The sequence below is a fragment of the Excalfactoria chinensis genome, chromosome Z (genome assembly GCF_039878825.1).
Source record: "Excalfactoria chinensis isolate bCotChi1 chromosome Z, bCotChi1.hap2, whole genome shotgun sequence".
Lineage (NCBI taxonomy): Eukaryota > Metazoa > Chordata > Aves > Galliformes > Phasianidae > Excalfactoria > Excalfactoria chinensis.
In genome coordinates, this window is record NC_092857.1 from 27,969,260 (window position 1) to 27,988,413 (window position 19,154).

The 19,154-nt window shown below is 36.2% G+C and overlaps 1 protein-coding gene across 24 annotated transcripts in view; it reads right to left on the reverse strand.

Annotated features, from left to right (window-relative positions):
• Positions 1 to 19,154, reverse strand: part of PTPRD (protein tyrosine phosphatase receptor type D) — a 1,083,558-nt gene that overhangs the window by 32,916 nt on the left and 1,031,488 nt on the right. For all 24 annotated transcript variants that reach the window (XM_072360023.1, XM_072360013.1, XM_072360012.1 and 21 more), the window contains 2 exons: positions 10,541 to 10,660; positions 9,803 to 9,957 (listed from right to left, as the gene is read on the reverse strand). In XM_072360023.1, the coding sequence (XP_072216124.1) occupies positions 9,803 to 9,957; positions 10,541 to 10,660 (275 nt within the window). The remainder of the gene's footprint in view (positions 1 to 9,802; positions 9,958 to 10,540; positions 10,661 to 19,154) is intronic.

Here is a 19,154-nt window from a genome sequence, read left to right on the forward strand (position 1 = left end):
TATCTGGAGAAGTTCCCTGCTTACCAGGATCTACCTGGACTTGTCCAAAGCATTTGACACAGTCCCACAAGACATCCTGTTTGCCAAACTGGAAAAACAAACCAAAACAAACAAAACAAAAAACAAACAAACAAAAAACAACACAGAGTTTGATAGTTGAACCACTATTGTGGTTTGGGTTTGGAACTACATGATCCTAAAGGTCACTTCCAACACAAACCATACCATAATTCTGTGATTCTATGTTCAGTGTACTACATTCCAAGTAACTATAAAAAATAAAAATATCTTCCCTGTGAAATTTGTTGTGTTTCAGCATATATTTTACTTTATTTGTTCTTTACAATCCATTCACAAAGCATTCCTGTCATTATTTATTCCAGTGAAGAATGAAGGAATGAAAGGTCTAAAATCTGAAATAGAATTTAGTGGAATAGAGTATGCTTTTTGAGGTTAATTTTAAATGATGTCCTACTGTGATGAGTTAACTAGAACTACGGACAAATCTATGCATGAAGAGCTGCAGTGACTATTGAAAATGATACTGATGGGTAATTTATGAGAGTACACTGTGATCTAATCACCAATAATTAGAAGTGAAGATTAGAGAACAGTGAAGAACTCAATGTGCAGAAATTGTGGGCCTGCTCCCAACAGCTCCTGCCTTGCTTTACTTTGCAATTGAACTTGTTTTGTGTTATCAGAGTGGAATATTTTGAGCAATCATTCTGTACTTTTGCACATCTCCATTCTTAGATTACACTTTCATGTTGACTTTTCTTTCAGGGATATACTGAACCTCTCTTCCACTACATATAACAAGATCTATTACCTGCTCCATGTGGGAAATAGGAAGGTGAACTGATGCTGTCTGAAACTGAATTAAAATGTTAGGAAGGGATGTGTTCTGCAGTGCTGGTTAACAGGATGACCTTGGAAGTACTTGCTGAACACTGAGATGCTCCATAGTTCCAGAGTCTTTCTGGGTCTCTTTCTGGCCTCAGGATCCCTGTAGTTCAAACCACAGTACATCCATTTGCCAGTTGTCATAGCTGGTGTTTGAACCAGTGGATGAGCAGTGATAAGGTACCAAACTGTGATTCAGACGATATTTCATTTGGTAACAACACAGTAAAAATGAAGACAAGAAACAGTAGTACCATGTGTCTACAGTCTGTGCTTTCTACATTTTTCATATCTATTACAAGTTGAAAACCCTAAGTTAATTGGGCTTTACTTGCCTATAAGACTGTATTAATTCATGTTTGAAAACTCAGAAGGAATCAGAAATTAGTTCTCAAGCTTGAAGATGGTGGAACTGTTGTAGCAAACCTACTATTTCAGATCTCCATCTCAAAGTATCTATTTTTTTTCCAGGTAGAACTGATATTTCTGAGAGGACACATTCACAGGATTACATTTTGTTGAAATTGATGAAGTTGCAATACTGTAATGATGTAATGAGATACACAGCAGAAAACAGAAGCAGTAAATCTTCTCTGAAGAGCTCATATTAAGGCTCTTTCATTTGTCCATTTTCTTAAGCCAAGTGCTTAAAATAAAGAAAAAATCTGTTTGATTTCTTTCATACCACAGAGAAGTTATAATGAAAATGATGATTGTTTTTTTTTTTTTTTTTTTTTTTTTCTTTTCTTTAATATATATATATATAAAGTAAGATAGCTTTAAAATGAGCTTGGATAGTACAATGACATTTTTTGAACAAATATCATCTACTTTTAAAATTCAGTTGACAAACAAACAATTCAACACTGCAATTCAGGATTCATTTGGAAAAGCAGACACTGAGAAAATCTGATAACAAGTGATGAGACTCTGAACTAAACCTATACAAGTATATGAAAAATGAATAAAGATAGCTATTCAAAGCTGAATACTGATTGAAAAGCCTCTACTAAAAGATAACAATATGATTTTTAAAGCTGCATTTTACTTGCAGAGGCACAGGGAGATGATTTAAAGAGGCTTTCATGCTGATTACTTTAGATGAAAATACAGCCTGTTCAAAGTTAGCCAAACATGCCTTGTAGCCAAGTTGATGCAATGCATTACAGTGTACTGTGTGTCCATGGATATTCCGGAATATACTGTAGGTACAGCTGGGAAATCTCAGAGATACCCCTTTCCAGAATTCAGCAATTGGGTTATAAAAATATTTTCACATTTCCTGCAGATGGCTGGATTCTTTTCTTCCCTTGTAATTTTAATTCAGAATACATTATGGGCAGCTGCTGGCTCTGATAGAACCTAATTGCTCTTTTACTAGACTCAGCTGCAAGCAGTCAGATTTCCTTTTCCTTTGTAGAGTATATTACATATAAACATGGGCGGGGAGAAAAATAACCAATTAACTAAATACATATGGATAAAGTGACTCACTAAAAGAGCTGATCAAATAATGTATGAAACTACAGCTTAGGTCAAAGGAAATTACAGGCCTTGTAGGACATGGTAATGTATATGTGGAAATAATTATCAGAACAAACATATTCGTAATTTGAGATAACATATGGAAAAGGCACTACTTCTGTTAAAAAAATCTTGCACAAATTATTACATTTTCATAAAGGGAAAACTATTTTGCTTAGTTTAAAGCCAGGATACATGCACAACAGAAACCATTTCCTGACTCAAACCAAGTCAGTTCTCAGTACCTCCAGTATACAACTTAGCAAGTAAACCTGTCAAAGTTTGGAAAGTATTTTTGCTGTTTTACCAGAGGGAAGGAGGGAGGGAAAGACTAAGAAATAGCTACTTTTAGTAAGTCTGATCTGTTTCTGTTACAATCAGAAACTGGTATGAAACGTGACAGAGAAGAGATCGACTGCAAAAAATGACTCCTCTGCCTCCTCTTTCGTGTGACTACCAAAACAGGTGAAGACTGTTTGCCATGAAGGATGAACACAAGGGAAAGTTGTAGATGTGTAACATGTGAAACAACATTAACAAATGCTCATTTTTCTTCCTTTCACCCAAAGACATTTAGTTAAATCAAGAGACAGGTGTTTTAAACAGAAGTAAATAGGTATCAGATGAGTGAAACCTCTTGTCTGAGCATAACACATAGACAAGGAAAAAAAGTAAAATAAGGCAGTTTAATTTTGTTGTTAAAAAATATGCATCATAAACATGAGAAATAAATATCTATCAGTTTGTGTAGCTGAGGAAAAAATAGAAATTCTTGCAAATAAGGGCTAAACTAGTCACTGGCTGTGTTCTGCTAGGAAGAAATCCTACTGAAATATTTTCCATACTGGTGTTTTATACTTTCCCCTAAAAGTTCCACCATTTATCATTGTCAGACACAGGATACTGTTCTTGACAGATCACTGATCCTATCTGGTAATGGCATTTACTACATTTCTTTATGGATTTCTGACTTCACCAGAAACAATATCTCGCCCTGTGTAGTTTCTGTAGCTTTTTAGGATTTCAAAAGATAATCGAAGCCTGAGTCATGGCACTGGTGATATAATCCCCTGAACTACAGGCTATGTTTCGAAGAACAATGGCTTTATACACACTGGACTGATTTAATCAAAAAGAGTAGAATTATGTAGTTTCTGTTTGAACCCTCACAACGAAATGCTGCTTTTATTTGTTATTTAGTTACTTCTGGATTTTCACAGAGATCACAGATCACAGCAATACTTATCTTTTTTTTTTTTTTTTTTTTTTTTTTTTTTTTTTTTTTTTCTTTTTCCTGCTAATTACCAGCTGAAGAATGTACTGTCCATAGAACCATTTTAGTTTAGCTTTAGAAGAGGCTGGTTTCCTCTGCAGGACTTGTTTTCAACCAGTTTATCATTCTGTGAAGGATTTCTATACAATCCCTAGGAAGCATACTATTTTCCTCCTCCTCCTCAAAATAAATAAATAAATAAATAAATAAATAAATAAATAAATAAATAAATAAGTTCTTAGCAGCACTGGACAAATTACTGCTAATTTTTTGTCTATGAAATCATATCATAAAGTTCCAGTTCCATAAAAAGAGATTAAACTCCCGTGGTATTAAATCCTGTCTATAACTCCTGGCATATTTTGTGTAAATTGTACGAAGAGATTGAAGTAAAAAAATGAACTTCTGAACATATTGCATTGTCTGGAGTAACTGAGACTATTAATAAATTAAGAACACAAAGAAAAGCACAGAAGTTTACTGATAGCCTTATTTTTTTATTAAGTATGCTCACTAACTGTGTTCTTACAAGAAAGAAATCTAATGAGAGCCTAATCCTATCCCCTTTGATTTTTATATGTGAACTGAGCCTTTGAGAAAAAGTAAGATATACATCTAACATCCAGAGAAAAAACTGTCTTACAGTGTTATATACAAGGACTGCTCTGAAAATAATGCCTCCTATTTTATTATGCTGGCCTTCAAAGTCAGAGGCTGATATTGGTGGTATAATAACAGAGGCTGAACTTTTGCACCAATATTCCATTATGTTTTGTTGCCATGCAGAGGTGCAGTCTGCCAGAATGGTGTCTGACATGGAAGTGAATATGAAGCAAAGGTGTGGAACTGAATTCCTTCATTCAGCAAAAACTGTACCCACATACATTTATCAATGCTTGATGACCATTTCTGAAGAACAAACAGTGACTGTGAGCACTATGAGGTGGTGGGTGATGCATTTCAGCAGTGGCAACAGCAATGTGAAAGGCCAGAAAAGTTCCAGACAACCATACACAGTACACAGCTGTCACATAAAAAAATGAAGAGATTCTCAATCAGTTCATTCACATGAATTGGCAGATTATAATCAGGGACCTGAGTATGGAGCTGTATTTCAATTTCAATATGTTGGGAACAATGGTATGGTTGGAATATAAAAACGTTTGTACTTGGTGGGAACCAAGACTGCACACACATGAAAAAACAAAAACAAAAACAAAAACAAAACAAACAAACAAACAAACAAACAAAAAAAACAATACAAGGCTAAATCTGACAGCTTTCTGTACCACATCATTCCCAGTGACAAGATACAGTACCATGACAATATGCCTGCAGCCCGTGGAACAGCAAAATGTGAATTCAACATATTACTGCAGATTAGAGACACAGTCCTAAGTTTACCTGCTAAGTTTACTCAGCAGGTAAAGTGATGTGCACTGTCTTTTGGGACAGGAAAAGGGTGATTCTTCCGGATTTCCTGGAGCATGGACAAATCATCTCTGACTGCTACACTGCAACACTGACTCAACTGATGGCTTGACCTTCCAGAGTCAGTCCAAAGAAGAAGATAACCTTCCTTTTGCAACAAGATAACTTTAGGACCCATCCTAGTTTGAAGAGCTTTGAGCACATTGCCAGGCTTGGCTGGACTGTCCTACCATACCTGCTGTTATGTTTTGGATTTGACACTTTCTGACTTCCACCTGTTTGGGCTGATGAAAGATGGATTGTGAGGGCAACATTTTCCTAGCAAAAACAGTGTTATAGCAGCTGTGAAACAGTGGGTCACCTACAACGGTGAAAAAGCACAGCTAATAGCAGAGACTATATTGAAAACTATTGGTTTCAAGCTGAGAATTTGCCCTATTAAATAGTGCTATTGAGATCTTTGTATCTGTTGTAGTTTCCACAGAAATAAGTAGCAGGCCTTACTTTCAGAGCAACCTATGTATATGTATGGGCTACCTTTAATAACTCACGAGGATAATGCTACACATTCAGCACAGGAAAAACAATAGCCTTCTTAATTTTATGGACTCAATATTAGATTGGATGTAAAGCACAAAATGTTTAGAATATTTGTGACATTAAAGTACTTCTCATACCAAAAATGCCTTTGCTGCCTTTTCCTCCCCAAAGCTGTCAGCTGTGTAGGGAATTTAGGTAAGACCCTGAGTTGGTAGGGAGAGGGAAGGGATGATGAAGCCTTTAATATTTTTCAGAATCTTTTGAAAGATTTCTAAATATTTAGAGGGTGGAATTTTTTTCCCACACCATGAAAAAGGATCAGCAATCACCTGCAACTTACACACTGCCAGGATTAGAAAATGAGCCCCTGTGAGGCATAAGGAAAATGAATTAAGCAGGCTTAAAAGATACATGCTTAAAGTAAAACAGTTCACTGTAAAATAATTGTCTCCATTCTCTCTTTCTGATTCTGTCTTTGCCTCCTTCAGACTCACATTATGAAACACTGGCCAAAAAATTAGGAAATAATTCTACTTTAAGAAATACAACATATTGCATGTTGTTAATTTTTGAAATTTAACCAGCTTTTACTGTGCTGGTTCTGTTAGTACAGTCAGACAGACATGTAGTTACTTAAAAGTGTCACATTTTTACAAAAAAAAAAAAAGCACTTTTTTTTTTTTTTTTTTTTTTTTTTTTTTTTTTTTTTTCCTGTTTGCAATAGCAGCATTAACAACAGATGCAAAAAAATCACTAGGCATATTAAAGATATGCTCATTGGTGCTGATATTCAAATATAACAGGAATGCACACACATGTTAAGATTCTACTTTGTGTGACTGAACCAACTACTACCGTGATATTTTGAAAACACCAGGGCATAAAACTCCAAACACCCTGCAGTGCTGTTTTATTGTGATCTGATTAGCACCTGTTTGCCTGCACTAATCCTACTTCAAACAGAAACGTGTGCTTACTCCACTATTATTAGACCATACATTACAGGCTCTCTATTGCAGACTCATAGGATTTAAGACTGTGATTTTTCATTAAAGAAAAGCCATTTTTTCAGATCTGTTCTGCAAATCAGACCAAGTCATTCTGAGGCAGCAGTTGGATTGTGATGCTACTAAATTATGTGCAAAGGGAATAATAAGAGGAAAGCTTTATCTGGCATGTCCAACCCACAGCTTGTGGGGCGCATGTGTCTCAGCTCAGCCTGTCTCATGGCAGCCCCCAGCCCCACACAACCATGGTGGTGGCTCTTCTGCACTGAGTGGCTCAGACAGATTTACTACCAGCTTATGCATTTCGTAGAGCATGAATACATGAATTAATAGGAAATAGGAAAAAAAATTCCTCAACAGGCATCAAATCATAAACCAAATAAAAAAAGATAATAAAAATTACCAGTTTAGCTGAGATTTCTATAAATAAGCAATAACAGAGAAAAGAATGATGTATTAATGACACTAAGTGATGTATTTCATTTAATCTTCCCAACTGTCTTGCTGTATGTCTCTTAACAACTTATTTGACTATTACACTGAGAGAATTTAGATAATTATGCCAGCTTATCCAAGAAGGTGATCTGAAACTGCCAGTATGGATTCATCAAGTACATACTGTACCTGGTAAGCCTGGTTGCCTTTTTTGAGGGAGCAATGACACCAATAGATGAAGAACAACTGATATCATCTATCTGAACTTCTGGAAGGCCTTAAATATATTCCCACATCACATCCTTTTTTCTAAGTTGGAGAGATACGGATTTGAAGGTTGGACCATTTAGTGGGTGGGAAATTGGTTTGAAGCATGGTAAACAGCTCTGTCCAGGTGGAGGCCCATGATGACTGATGTTTCCAATGGTTCCATCTTGGGACTGATGCTCTTTAACATCTTTATCAGTGACATGATGAGATTGAGTGCACCCTTAGCAACTTAACAGATGATGGCAAGCTGAGTGGTTCAGTTGATAAAATAGAACAAACAGATGTGAACAAAGAGACTGGAGTTCGAAAGATGGGCTCATGTGAATCTAATGAGAGAATGAGTGAAAGGCTATTGACGTAGTCTACCTAGACTTTTGTAAAACCTTTGACACTGTCTCTTATGTTATTCTCCTGGAGAAGCTAGCAGCCTGTATAACAGGCTGGAGGGTCAGGCCCAGAAAGTGGTGGTGAACAGAATTAAATACAACTGGAGAATGATCATGAGTGGTGATCCTCAGGGGCCAGTAATGAGGTCAGTCCTGCTCAATACTTTGTTTTATAACCTGGACAAGGGGGCTTAGTACACTATTAGCAAGTCTGCAAATGATACCAAGTTGGCAGGAAGTGTTGATCTGCCTGGAAGTAGGGAGGACCTATGGGGAGATCTGGACAGGTTAGATTGCTGCGCTGAGGTCAGTGGGATGAATTTCAACAAGACTAAGTGCTAGTCAGTGTAGTTTGGCCACAACAAACCCAGGCAATGCTACAGGACTGTGGCAGAGTAGGTAGAAGAATGTGTGGAAGAAAGGACCTGAGGGTGTTGGTTGATTCTCAGCTGTACATGAGGCAGTAGAATGCTCAGGTGGCCAAGAGGCCCAATGGCATCCTGGCTTGTACAAGAAATAGGGTTGTCAGCAGGAACACAGAAGTGATTGCCCCTCTGCACTCAGTTCTGGCAAGACTGCACATTGAGTACTGTGTTTATTTGAGCCCCTCACTACAAGAAAGACATTAAGACCCTGAAACGTGTCTGGAGAAGGGCAACAAAGCTGATGAGGGGTATGGACACCTTATAAGGAGCAGCTGAGGGAGCTGGGATTGTTTATTCTAGGGAAGAGGAGGCACAGGGGAGCTCTCTACAGCTACCTGAAAGGAGGTTGAGGCAATGTGAGGGTCAGCCTCTTCTCCTGTGTAGCTAGTGATAGGACGAAAGGGAATTGCTTCAGGTTGTACCAGGTTGTATTGAGGTTGGATGTTAGGAAAAAATTTCTTCTCCAAAAGAGTGGTTGGTTAGGTGCTGGAACAGTGCGCCTTGGGAGGTGCTGGAGTAACCTTCCCTAGAGGTTTTCATGAAACATTTAGATTTTGTACTAAGGGACACGATTTAGAGGGGAAATACCAGTGGTAGCTGGATGGTTGGACTGGATGATCTTGGAGGTCTTTTCCAACCTTTGCGATTCTATGATTCTATGATCTTTAAGATTTCTTCCAACATAAGCTATTCTATGATTCCATGGCAAAATAAAGCCTACAAAAATCAGCAATTTTATAAATTCATTTTGAATGTTACAGCACAATAAGTTGTTAATTACCACTGCATAGTCCCAGTCTGAGTGGATTATGACAGGTTCTGAAAGGTTACTTCTATTCTATCAGCATTTGTAAGTGTATGCTGCTAATCTTAGTATGATTCTGTGTATTTCTAGCAGGTTTGCTCTTGTCAGATTTTCAAAGGTTCCCATTCTCCTTGTCTTCAGTTTCCTTGCTAGCAAACATTTAAGAGAAGTTGACGGTGCTCTCTTTTAAAGTTTATTAATTAATTGTAGCGTCCCAAATGTTTTGTTAGTTTCTAAAATCATGGAGCAATCCTTTCTCAGGAACTGAGTTCAGCCTGTTCCCCATATATGGCTTTTGCCACTCCATGTCCTCACAGTTCTCAAGAATTTAGCCTTGAAAATGGATCAAAGTTTCTACCTATTTTCAGTAAAAGTTACAGTTCAACATTCTTAATTTTCATGTTATTTATTTTCCCATACAATGTAAGACATAATTTCAAAAGCTGTTTTATTTTTCAGAATGTGTTTTCATCAATATGCAACCTCTTAAACCAACAGGATCCTCTTCCCTTTTTCACACCACCTTCTGAAAAATGGATACTTTTATATATATACAAATATAGACTAGAGTCATCTGTTCACTCTGCAGAAATTCAGATATTCTAATATTAATTTATCTTGTACAAATTAAAGGAAATATTTTCAGCCTATCTAACTTGGCAGTGCCATAGTCTGTTCTCTGTGTTTCAGTGTAACTACGTCTTTGACAAACTCAGAAGTCTTTAAAAATGAAGATCACGTTTTCATCTGCAATAAACCAGAAAGTGATAATATTGACATAAAAGACATTTTGAGTTTACCTGCAATGCACAACCATTGGACCAGCATCAGGTGGGTTACAGGTCTTGACACGTCGTAGGAAAGCTAAAAATGGTGTTGGGTGTTCTGGAACACCATGATCAGGCCAGGCAGTGAATTGGAATTGCCTCACTTCCCTTTTCTCACTTGAACCATTCTAAGAAATGAAATTATTATTATTTTATTATTTTACAAAATTGCCATTTTATGTGATATGAGCATCATTAAGTCAAACACTTGGAGAAGAATACATACCAGAGAAGACCATTTGAATCAAATTTGTTACTGGAGAGAAACTGAGCTCAGGCTACGGAGTTGTGGAGGAAAAAAAAAAAAAAGTCTTATATTCAAAACTGACTAAATTGACTAAAACAGTGTATGACCTTTAATCATAATGCCCAGCAATTAATCACAACAAGATCCAGTACTTCAGTTAATATTTCACTCAGTGAAGTGATGAATAAAGGGATTTCTGTATTTATCTTCAGAACTCCATGCTGGGATATGAATATATGCTGATAGTAGAAGCGTTTCATTGTTCAGTGATGCTAGGAGGCAAAGAGGGGATGAGAATAAAGAGAAGCAGAAAAAAGAGGAGGGAAGGCAGGAAGAAAAAGAAAGAAGGGAGAAACGCAGTAGGTGGAAGACATAAGGAAAAAAGGGGAAGGAAAAGGAGAGGGGAAGGGAAAGGAAGAGAGGGGAAAGCAGAGAGGGAAAAGGAATACAAAGAAAATACATACCTTGTAAAGCGCAAATGTGCGAACACAATATGTTGCCAATTCAACTGTGTCTAAAAGGGTCACTTGGATGAGTCCATACGTTTCTGTGCCTCTGCTTGGCCAGTATTGATCACACTTCACCTGTAGTGAAAAACATACAATTCTTTAATACTATATAACTTGTTGCATGCCAGAGTGTTTAACACTATAGGGTTTCAAAATGTAAGGAGTTAGAATGTTTAATAACAGCTATGGATCCAACACAAGAAGCTTACTTGATTTTCCACAAGAACTGTTTTTCTGACAGTGAGTCTTATAATATCTTCTTCTACAATGGGTATTTATATATTCAGAGGTGTAGTGTGAGTGGTCAAAAGTACCAATGTGTGTACATACACCAAAGAAAAATCAATTTATAATAGACAAAAAAATGACCTAATTAACTCCTCTTTTACAGATTAGAATTTAATCTAGCAAATGTAGATGCAAGTTTTTGAATACTTGTCATAAATAATCTATTTCATGTCAGTCTCAAAACATACAAAGTATTCCTCTGATGCTAGTATGTTGGTTGCTCCAAACATAATGTCTCCTATTGTTTCCATGGAAAATACAACATATTCAAAGAGCACGATAACACTCAAAATCTCATCTGTAAAACACTACTCTTCAACACATTGCTATTAGCTTGCATTTTTTGCCAGTGATGAACAAAAGCCTGCATACCGTGATTGTAAAAATATGCAAAACAAGGAGGCACACTGCCACTCTTGCCACTGCTGAAATGCACCATTCACTGCCTCAGTGTGCTCACACCCACTGTTTGGTCTTCATAAACATTCAGCAAGCATTGATCAGTAGATGTATTTCTTTTTTCACTTGGAGGAATTCACTGACACACCTTTGCTTCATATGCGCAGCCATATCAGACACCATTTTGTCAGAATGCCCCTCTGCTGATGTGTCACAAGGCAACAAAGTAACATTGGTGGGAAGGCTCAGCCTCTATTGCCATACCACCACCATCTGCCTCTGACACTGTGGGCCAACATAACAAAATAGGAGGTACTATTTTTGGAGCAGCCCTAAAATGAAACACACTTAGCATGTTCAGAAATATCTCAGTGTAATATCGAATTTATTTGAGAAATAATTTTAGAACACAGATAAAAAAAAGTACCGGCAACTGTTAAGTGCATTGTGAAAATACAGTTTCCTTCTCAACTCAGTGGTATGATGAATAAAACAAAATTATGTTAGTAGGAACTTAAAAAATACTGTTTGATAATATATACTGATAATATACATTCATTCAACACATTTTGAAAGATATAGGGTATTTCATTCAGAGAAATCTCCATTTTAAAACACAATAGATTACAGTATTAACTAGCTGAAATAATTCTGCTTAAGATAATTCAAAAGAGTATATTTTGCTCACAATCTTTTCTGAGACTGAATAAGATTTTTAGTATTTATGATGAAAGCTATTAAGAAAAAAAATGAATGCAGGATGTCTAATAAATTCAAAGAAGATGCTACAAAATAGTACAAGGACTAAACAAAAATATTTAGGTTTCCCTCGCAGATATGTTATACTGAGAGCGTCAGTTTGCCTGTAACAACTTCCTATTAATTAGAAGAGAAAAATGTATTCTCAGTTCAGTAATAATACATTATAGTTGTTCAGTAAGTGTCTTAATTAATCACTCTAAGCCAAATTCATATAAAATTTAATTGATAATAGAGCAATCTGTAAGAAAGAAGTAGAATACTGCACAATATTTCTGATAACAGTGTGAATTTTCTTGCTGATCCCTGGCATAAGAAACAAACAAGCTAAAAAACAAACAAAAAACCTGATGTTTCCTCAATATGGAAAATATTAAAAAAAAAAAAAAATCACATATTTTAAGCTGATGTGTTCTCCAGTTCTGCCACTCCACCTACTAGTTATTCAGAAAGTTCTAGTTATTTCAACTTCCCCATCCCTAACTAGTTTTTTTCTTGCAAATTATATTAGTTTGTGGATTAGAGAGCACAGACTAAAAATGGTTCACAAATCACATTCTGACAAGGATCTATGTAATCAGAAGAAAAATACAACAGGCAATGAAGCAGATGATGAACATTAATTAGTCATATCCATTAAGAAAAAAAAAACAAACAAAAAAAACTACTTTTTACAGGATGTGGTAGTTCAATGCATTGCTAAGGTTTACTGATACTAATTTTCGCTTGAAAATGAGATTAACAGTTTGTACACTATACAGGAATGTGCATACATGGGAATTAGGTAAGTACTCCCTCATACCATTGACTGAAAGAGCATGAATTTCAGTGATAAATTTTGCAGGATTCCTAATACTAAAAAAAGAAACTGCAGCCTACTCATTTCACTTTACCATTAGTATAGATACTGTGTAACTTAGTAGTATTTTAGCCAGAAATTTGTGCTTTATCTCCTACAAGAAGTCATTGTGTATATATATTTTTTAACAACAAAAAATTTTGTCGTGCTCTTAGCAGAACAAACTAACTAGCAGAAACTTTGAAAGTTGTAGTGTTCTCCAAACACAACACTTGCTAATGAGTTTCCATTTGTGACAGTACTGGGGAGGCATTAAGGACAGACACCAGGAGTGTGATAATCTGATGTTAAACATTTACCCAGAAAATTGAAGAATTATCCTTTTTAGTTTAGCTGGGAGAAAATTTATCTGCCTATTCTTTTATAATTTTTTTTTTTTTTTTTTTTTTTTTTTTTTTTTTTTTTTTCCATAGAATCATAGAATCACAAGGTTTGAAAGGACCTTTAAGATCTTCTAGTCCAACTGTCCTCCCTTTGCCATACCTACAGAAAACCCTTAAACCATATCTTCTAGCTCCCTATCCAGATGCTTCTCTAACACTGCCAGGGATGGCGACTCCACCACCTCCCTGGGCAGGCTATTCCAGTGCCTGACCACTTTCTGAGAAAAAAAGTTCCTTCTTATGTCCTGTCTAAACCTCACCTGATACAACATGTGGCCATTTCCTCGGGTCCTGTTTGGCCAAACAGGCCAAACACCTGCTCATCACAACCTCCCTTCAGGAAGTTGTAAAGTGCAATGAGGTCTCCCCTGAGCCTCCTCTTCTCCAGGCTAAACAATCCCAGCTCCCTGAGCTGCTCCTCCTAAGACTTGTGCTCCAGACCCCTCACTAGTTTTGTTGCCCTTCTCTGGACACGTTCCAGGGCCTCAATGTCTTGTAGCGAGGGGCCCCAAACTGAACACAGTACTCAAGATGCGGCCTCACCAGAACTGAGTACAGAGGGATGATCACCTCTCTGGTCCTGCTGACCACACTATTTCTTATACAGGCCTTCTTGGCTACGTGGGAACACTGTTGGCTCATGTTTAGCTGAGCATCGACCAACAACCCCAGGTCCCTTTCCTCTTCACAGTCATCCAGCTACTCTGCCCCAAGCCTATAGCGCTGTATGGGGTTATTGTGGTCAAAGTGCAAGACCCAGCACTTGGCCCTGTTGAACCTTTACAAACTACACTATTTGATAGTGGGAACTACTAAAATAAGGATCAATTTTTTAAAAAGAAAAACAGATTTTGTATTGATACATTTGGATTTTCTGGAATAACATATGAGGCATTTGTTGATGGAATTATATCCTTTACTCTTGCCGCCTCTTGATTTTTCCCAGGACAAGAGATCCTTAAGGATGTGTTCTTATCTGCCGCCTAGATTTTTGCTTATGTGATCACAACGCTATATCAAGATTCCTAACAATATATCTTTGTAAAACATGAGAATAATGCTTTCTATCAGCATTCCCAGGAGAAAAGAAACAAATAATCAAGACAATCAACTGTTATGACACTATTATCTAAGATGGAGTTCCTGCTAAATGTTTTATCCCAATTTTTCAAAAGCAAACAATTACAATCCCAGTCTGCAGCTCTTAAAGTAAGTTTATTTTCAGGTTATACATTAATAATTTTTATTTTTATTTTTTTTTTATTTTTTTCCAGAAAAATTATTCTCAACTTGGTCAACCGAGATGTATTATGAAATGTTTACAAATCTATTTTTCAAACATGATTGCTAGATGTATCTTACTTTAGCTCTCTGGACTGTGCTAAGTTGCTTCTGTTGAGGGGAATGTCTTCCTTAATTGTATATGTGGTTTGGAAACTTGACAATTTGAATATGGGAAGGCATAGTGACATTTAATTGCATTCTCCCAAAGAAATGCAGACCAGGGAGTTAATTTATTTTCAAACTAATTTTGCAACAAGATTTTGGCAAACTTCATAGCCTTCATCCTCGTCTTTCCCACTCCTGCAAACTACAGTTAACAGTACACAATGAGAGATTTTTTGCCATCTTGACTCTACGCAAATAAATAAAATAGCTTTCCCCAGTAATTTTCTAATGCTCTCTTGCCTGTTGCTGTAGGTGGCAAGAAAAATGAGACTCACATTGGCATGAAAGAACTCACTGTAAATTTTGAAGAGTAATTAAATTGCAAATAATGACAAAAATACCACTTACTACTATCTTCCCTATCTGATACCGCCTAATTGCCATATATGAGCTCTCATTACTTCAACTCTCAACAGACTTAAAAATATATTATAAAATCTTGTATATATCATAGTAGTAAACACAAGTAGAAGACATAACTAATGACAAAAACATTCTTGCAGCCTGTTTCTCAAACATACACATATTTTCTTTCTTAATAACTCTTACTTGCAGATCACCTTTACTTTTTGTGGAGCTTTGAGCATTCCCTGAAAGCAAAGGTGAAAGCAAATGTAAATGCATTCTTTTCCATTAAGAATGAGAATGAGGGGCCATTTCAAACTTGAGGGCCTAAACTAGTTTCCAGAGTCTTAAGAATGTTTGTGGGTATTTACACTTTGACAAGTTACATACAACAGAGTGTTGCATCAACAGAGCTGAAGAAGGGTTATTTCCATTTGAACATATAAGTACAAACAATCCTGGCAGTCAAGGGCAGAGAAATAATATTCCAGTACAAAGTTTCATCAATTTTACTGAAAAGTCGCTTCAGTTGAATCTTAACACATGAACTGTTACAGACCATCTGAAATTATAAGGTCGAAATGCAGTTCAGGTAGATAGAGTAAATTAATAATAGGCAGATTCATACAGTGTATTCCTTGCTGAAAGAATAGCATATGAATTATGTTCAATCTGAAACAACAAATAACAGTAATATGCGAAAAACTTCTTCCTTTGGTTTTTGTAATAATAACCCTTTACAGACAAAAGTGTCAGAGGTCCTTTTCAAAAAGGTATTTCTACAAAACAAAAATACCTCTATTTTCTGAAAGAAAATATCTCTTATACTCCTTTCCATCTCAAAGCATTGTATGATTCCATAATACTGAATTATAATAGCATTGGTCCAATAGAAAAGTAGTGCTGGTAGTTGCTGATGAAAACTGCCTTAAATGCTAAAAGGCTAGCGCAGTGCCTTAGACATTCCAACTAGCACTCTGACTTCAGACAGTTGCTATTTAAAGTAATCATGCTTTTTGCAACAATGCAAGTATGTAAGTATCAGGATGATCTGAGTCTAAATATCGCAGACAATCACATTAGTGTGACAGACTCTAATGCAAGGATTCAACAAGAAAAAAAAAAAAAAATGGAACAAAACTTCCACATTTTGAAGGCCATTTTAATATGAGATTTGGCCATGTGTCATCCATTCACTTTTGTGCAATACTAAATGGCAGATTAAAATTTGGAAGTCCTATGAGAAATATGTTTGAAGAAAAAAATAGTCTATGGTTTCAGATTTTGGTTTGAAGAAGGACCAAATTTAATAGAGTTCTAATTTTTGAAAGAATTGAATGTCTTTTCCTTGGAAGACAAAACTTCTAAGACTTACCAAGTGGATTCCCAAAACAATTATTTGTTTCTAAACATTTTTGTTCTAAGAATCATTTTTTATTTTTTAATTTTTTCCACTTCAGAACAGAGAACAATGGTATACGTTGATCTTCAATATGGGTTTATAGTGGATACATACCTGTAAGAGGGTGCGGACAAAGATGTTATCCTACAAGCTGATTCACTGTTAGCATTCACCTGGACTGAGTACTTAGGGTTTAAAAACTGGGCACTTTTGCAGAGCAGAACAATCCTGTCAAAACCTTAACTACACTAGACTTGAAAAAAGTCTAAACAAGACTTAGAAACAACATAAATAAACCATATCTATTCATAAGAAATAAGAAAGAGAAGAAGGAAAACAGCAGGGCTGAGTGAGAATATGGTCATCAAAATGATGGGGTAAACAATCAGAGGCTAGAGCACTCCTCCTATGAAGAAAGGTTGGAGGAATTGTGCTTGTTTAGCTTGGAGAAGAGAAGGCTGCAGAGAGACCTAGCAGCTAAACAAGCCCAGTTCCCTGCAGGGAGATGCCACTGCAGCCTTCCAGTACTTGACCAACTTGAACAACTGCTTACAAAGCAGGGGAGGGACTGACATTTTACATGATCGGATAGTGACAGGACAAAGGGAATGGCTTTAAACTAATAGAGGAGGGAGTTAAATAAGATTTTAGGAAGAGTTTTTTTACTCATGGGGTGGTGAGGCACAGAAACAGGTTGCTTAGAGAATTTGTCGGTACTGCATCCCTGGAGGCATTCAAGGCCAGATCAGATGGGATCTGGAGAGCCTGACCTAATGGTTGGCTATTCGATATTATACAATTGTCATGGTTTTATGATCATCAGTATTCCACATCATCACATCATGTAGTGTACTAGGGACTAAAGTGTTAATGCCCCAGGTCCACACAGCAAAGAGAAGAAACTACATTCCCCAGAAGACTGTTCGCTGTGCTGATATCATCCCCGCACAGGGGGAACACATATAAGGTGGTGTTGGGTTCATCTGACTTTCTCTTGCTTCCCTTCAGCTTTGCTCTTCACGGCTCTTCTGCTTTGCTGCTGCTCGTCCTGACTGCGCAATTACTGCAAGGCCTACAGCTTTCAGAAACTCTCTCATTATACCTGATTATTGGCTTAAACTCTAATTATTTTGCATTTTGATACTATATTTAGTAAAATTAGTTTGTTTCTACTCAGATCATTGCCTCTGTTTTTTTCTTAATTATTTCAGGGTCCCCTGTTTTCCCTTCTCCGGAGGCATGGGTTTTGTGAAATCCCTCAGCCCCACTATTCACAGAACCGGGCTGAACCAATCCATAATGCGGTAACAACAACTTTTAAGCTAATTGATTCCTAGCAAACTTCTGTTCTTTGGTTAAAGTCTGCAAATGAATAGTAGGTTAGCTGTTAACACTGAAAGATAATTGATAATTAAAAAGATGACTCATCTTCATCTACACAAGCCAACAAGAGCAGGGCCTTAGTGAATTTACTTTGTAAGATGAGTCTGTCCAATGGTTTAAGTACAGCTAGAATTTCCAAAAGGTCTTGAAAAGGTTTATACAAAGTAATCTTAGAGGAAATAAGGAACGGGCTTACTACTTTTATGCATTATTCTTTTCCTGATCACTGTGTGGAACCTGAATATTTCTTTAACTGAAAAAATAAAAAAAATAAAAATAAGAATAATAAAAAAATTATATTGAAATACGAAGAATATATTAAGCAATTATTCAAGGGTACTGAAGGTTTTCTATGGGCCATACAAGAGAGTCATCTCTTTTGAGTACTAGGTAAGTAACAAATAAAATAAAAAGTTAATATAAAACATCTGAGCAACAAAGTTCTGTTCTTCTCGCAATTCTTTGTTCACTTGAAAGCTAGGAGTGAATAGATGAGAAAAGATGAAAATGAGAAACAGAAAACTGAAGAATAGATTAAAATTTAAGAGGCATTAAAAGCTGTCAGCTTCAAAATTGATTTTTGAATAGAACTTTGAGTCCTAGTGAGTTTTCTAGTGCTAGTTTAATATATGGATAAAGCTGTTAACCTCACAAATGTATTTCATGCATTCCTGTAAAATTTCACATTCTTGTGAGACCAATCAGAAAGCATCCCAATAAACATCTGTTATCAACACGACCCTTTCAGTAGACAGCTGTATTAACTTCCTCAGAAAACAGTAAAAACTTTGCAACTGATGGAAAATTTAAATCAGAATGTTCTCCTTCAGAAGTACTTGTCTGATGAAACTGAATTTGAACATGTATTTCTCATTGTAAATACCAGTCTTGAGTCTTTACACATAATTGGGCAAATAAGAAAATTTGATGTTACTTTTATTTATTTATTTATTTATTCCTAAATAACATTCAATTAAATCATTAGCATTTTAAAGTCTGAGATTCCTTCAAAAAGTCCTTGCAGTGGTGCAGTGCTATATGGCACAGAGCTAAAACAAAAACAAATTAATACCTGCATTAAAAAAAAAAATACACTGCATTTTTACATTTATTAGGAAAGCTTATAACTCAAAATGTTAATGGCCATACTCTATATGTGTCCCTCTATTTGCAATAAGAAAAAAAGATTGTGTGAGGTAGTACTTTATGTCTTACCTCAAGCACAAAGCAAATGAATGAAGCAAATAAATTCAAATTACAAACTTACAATACAGTTTTCATTAAACTCATTGCTGTACATGC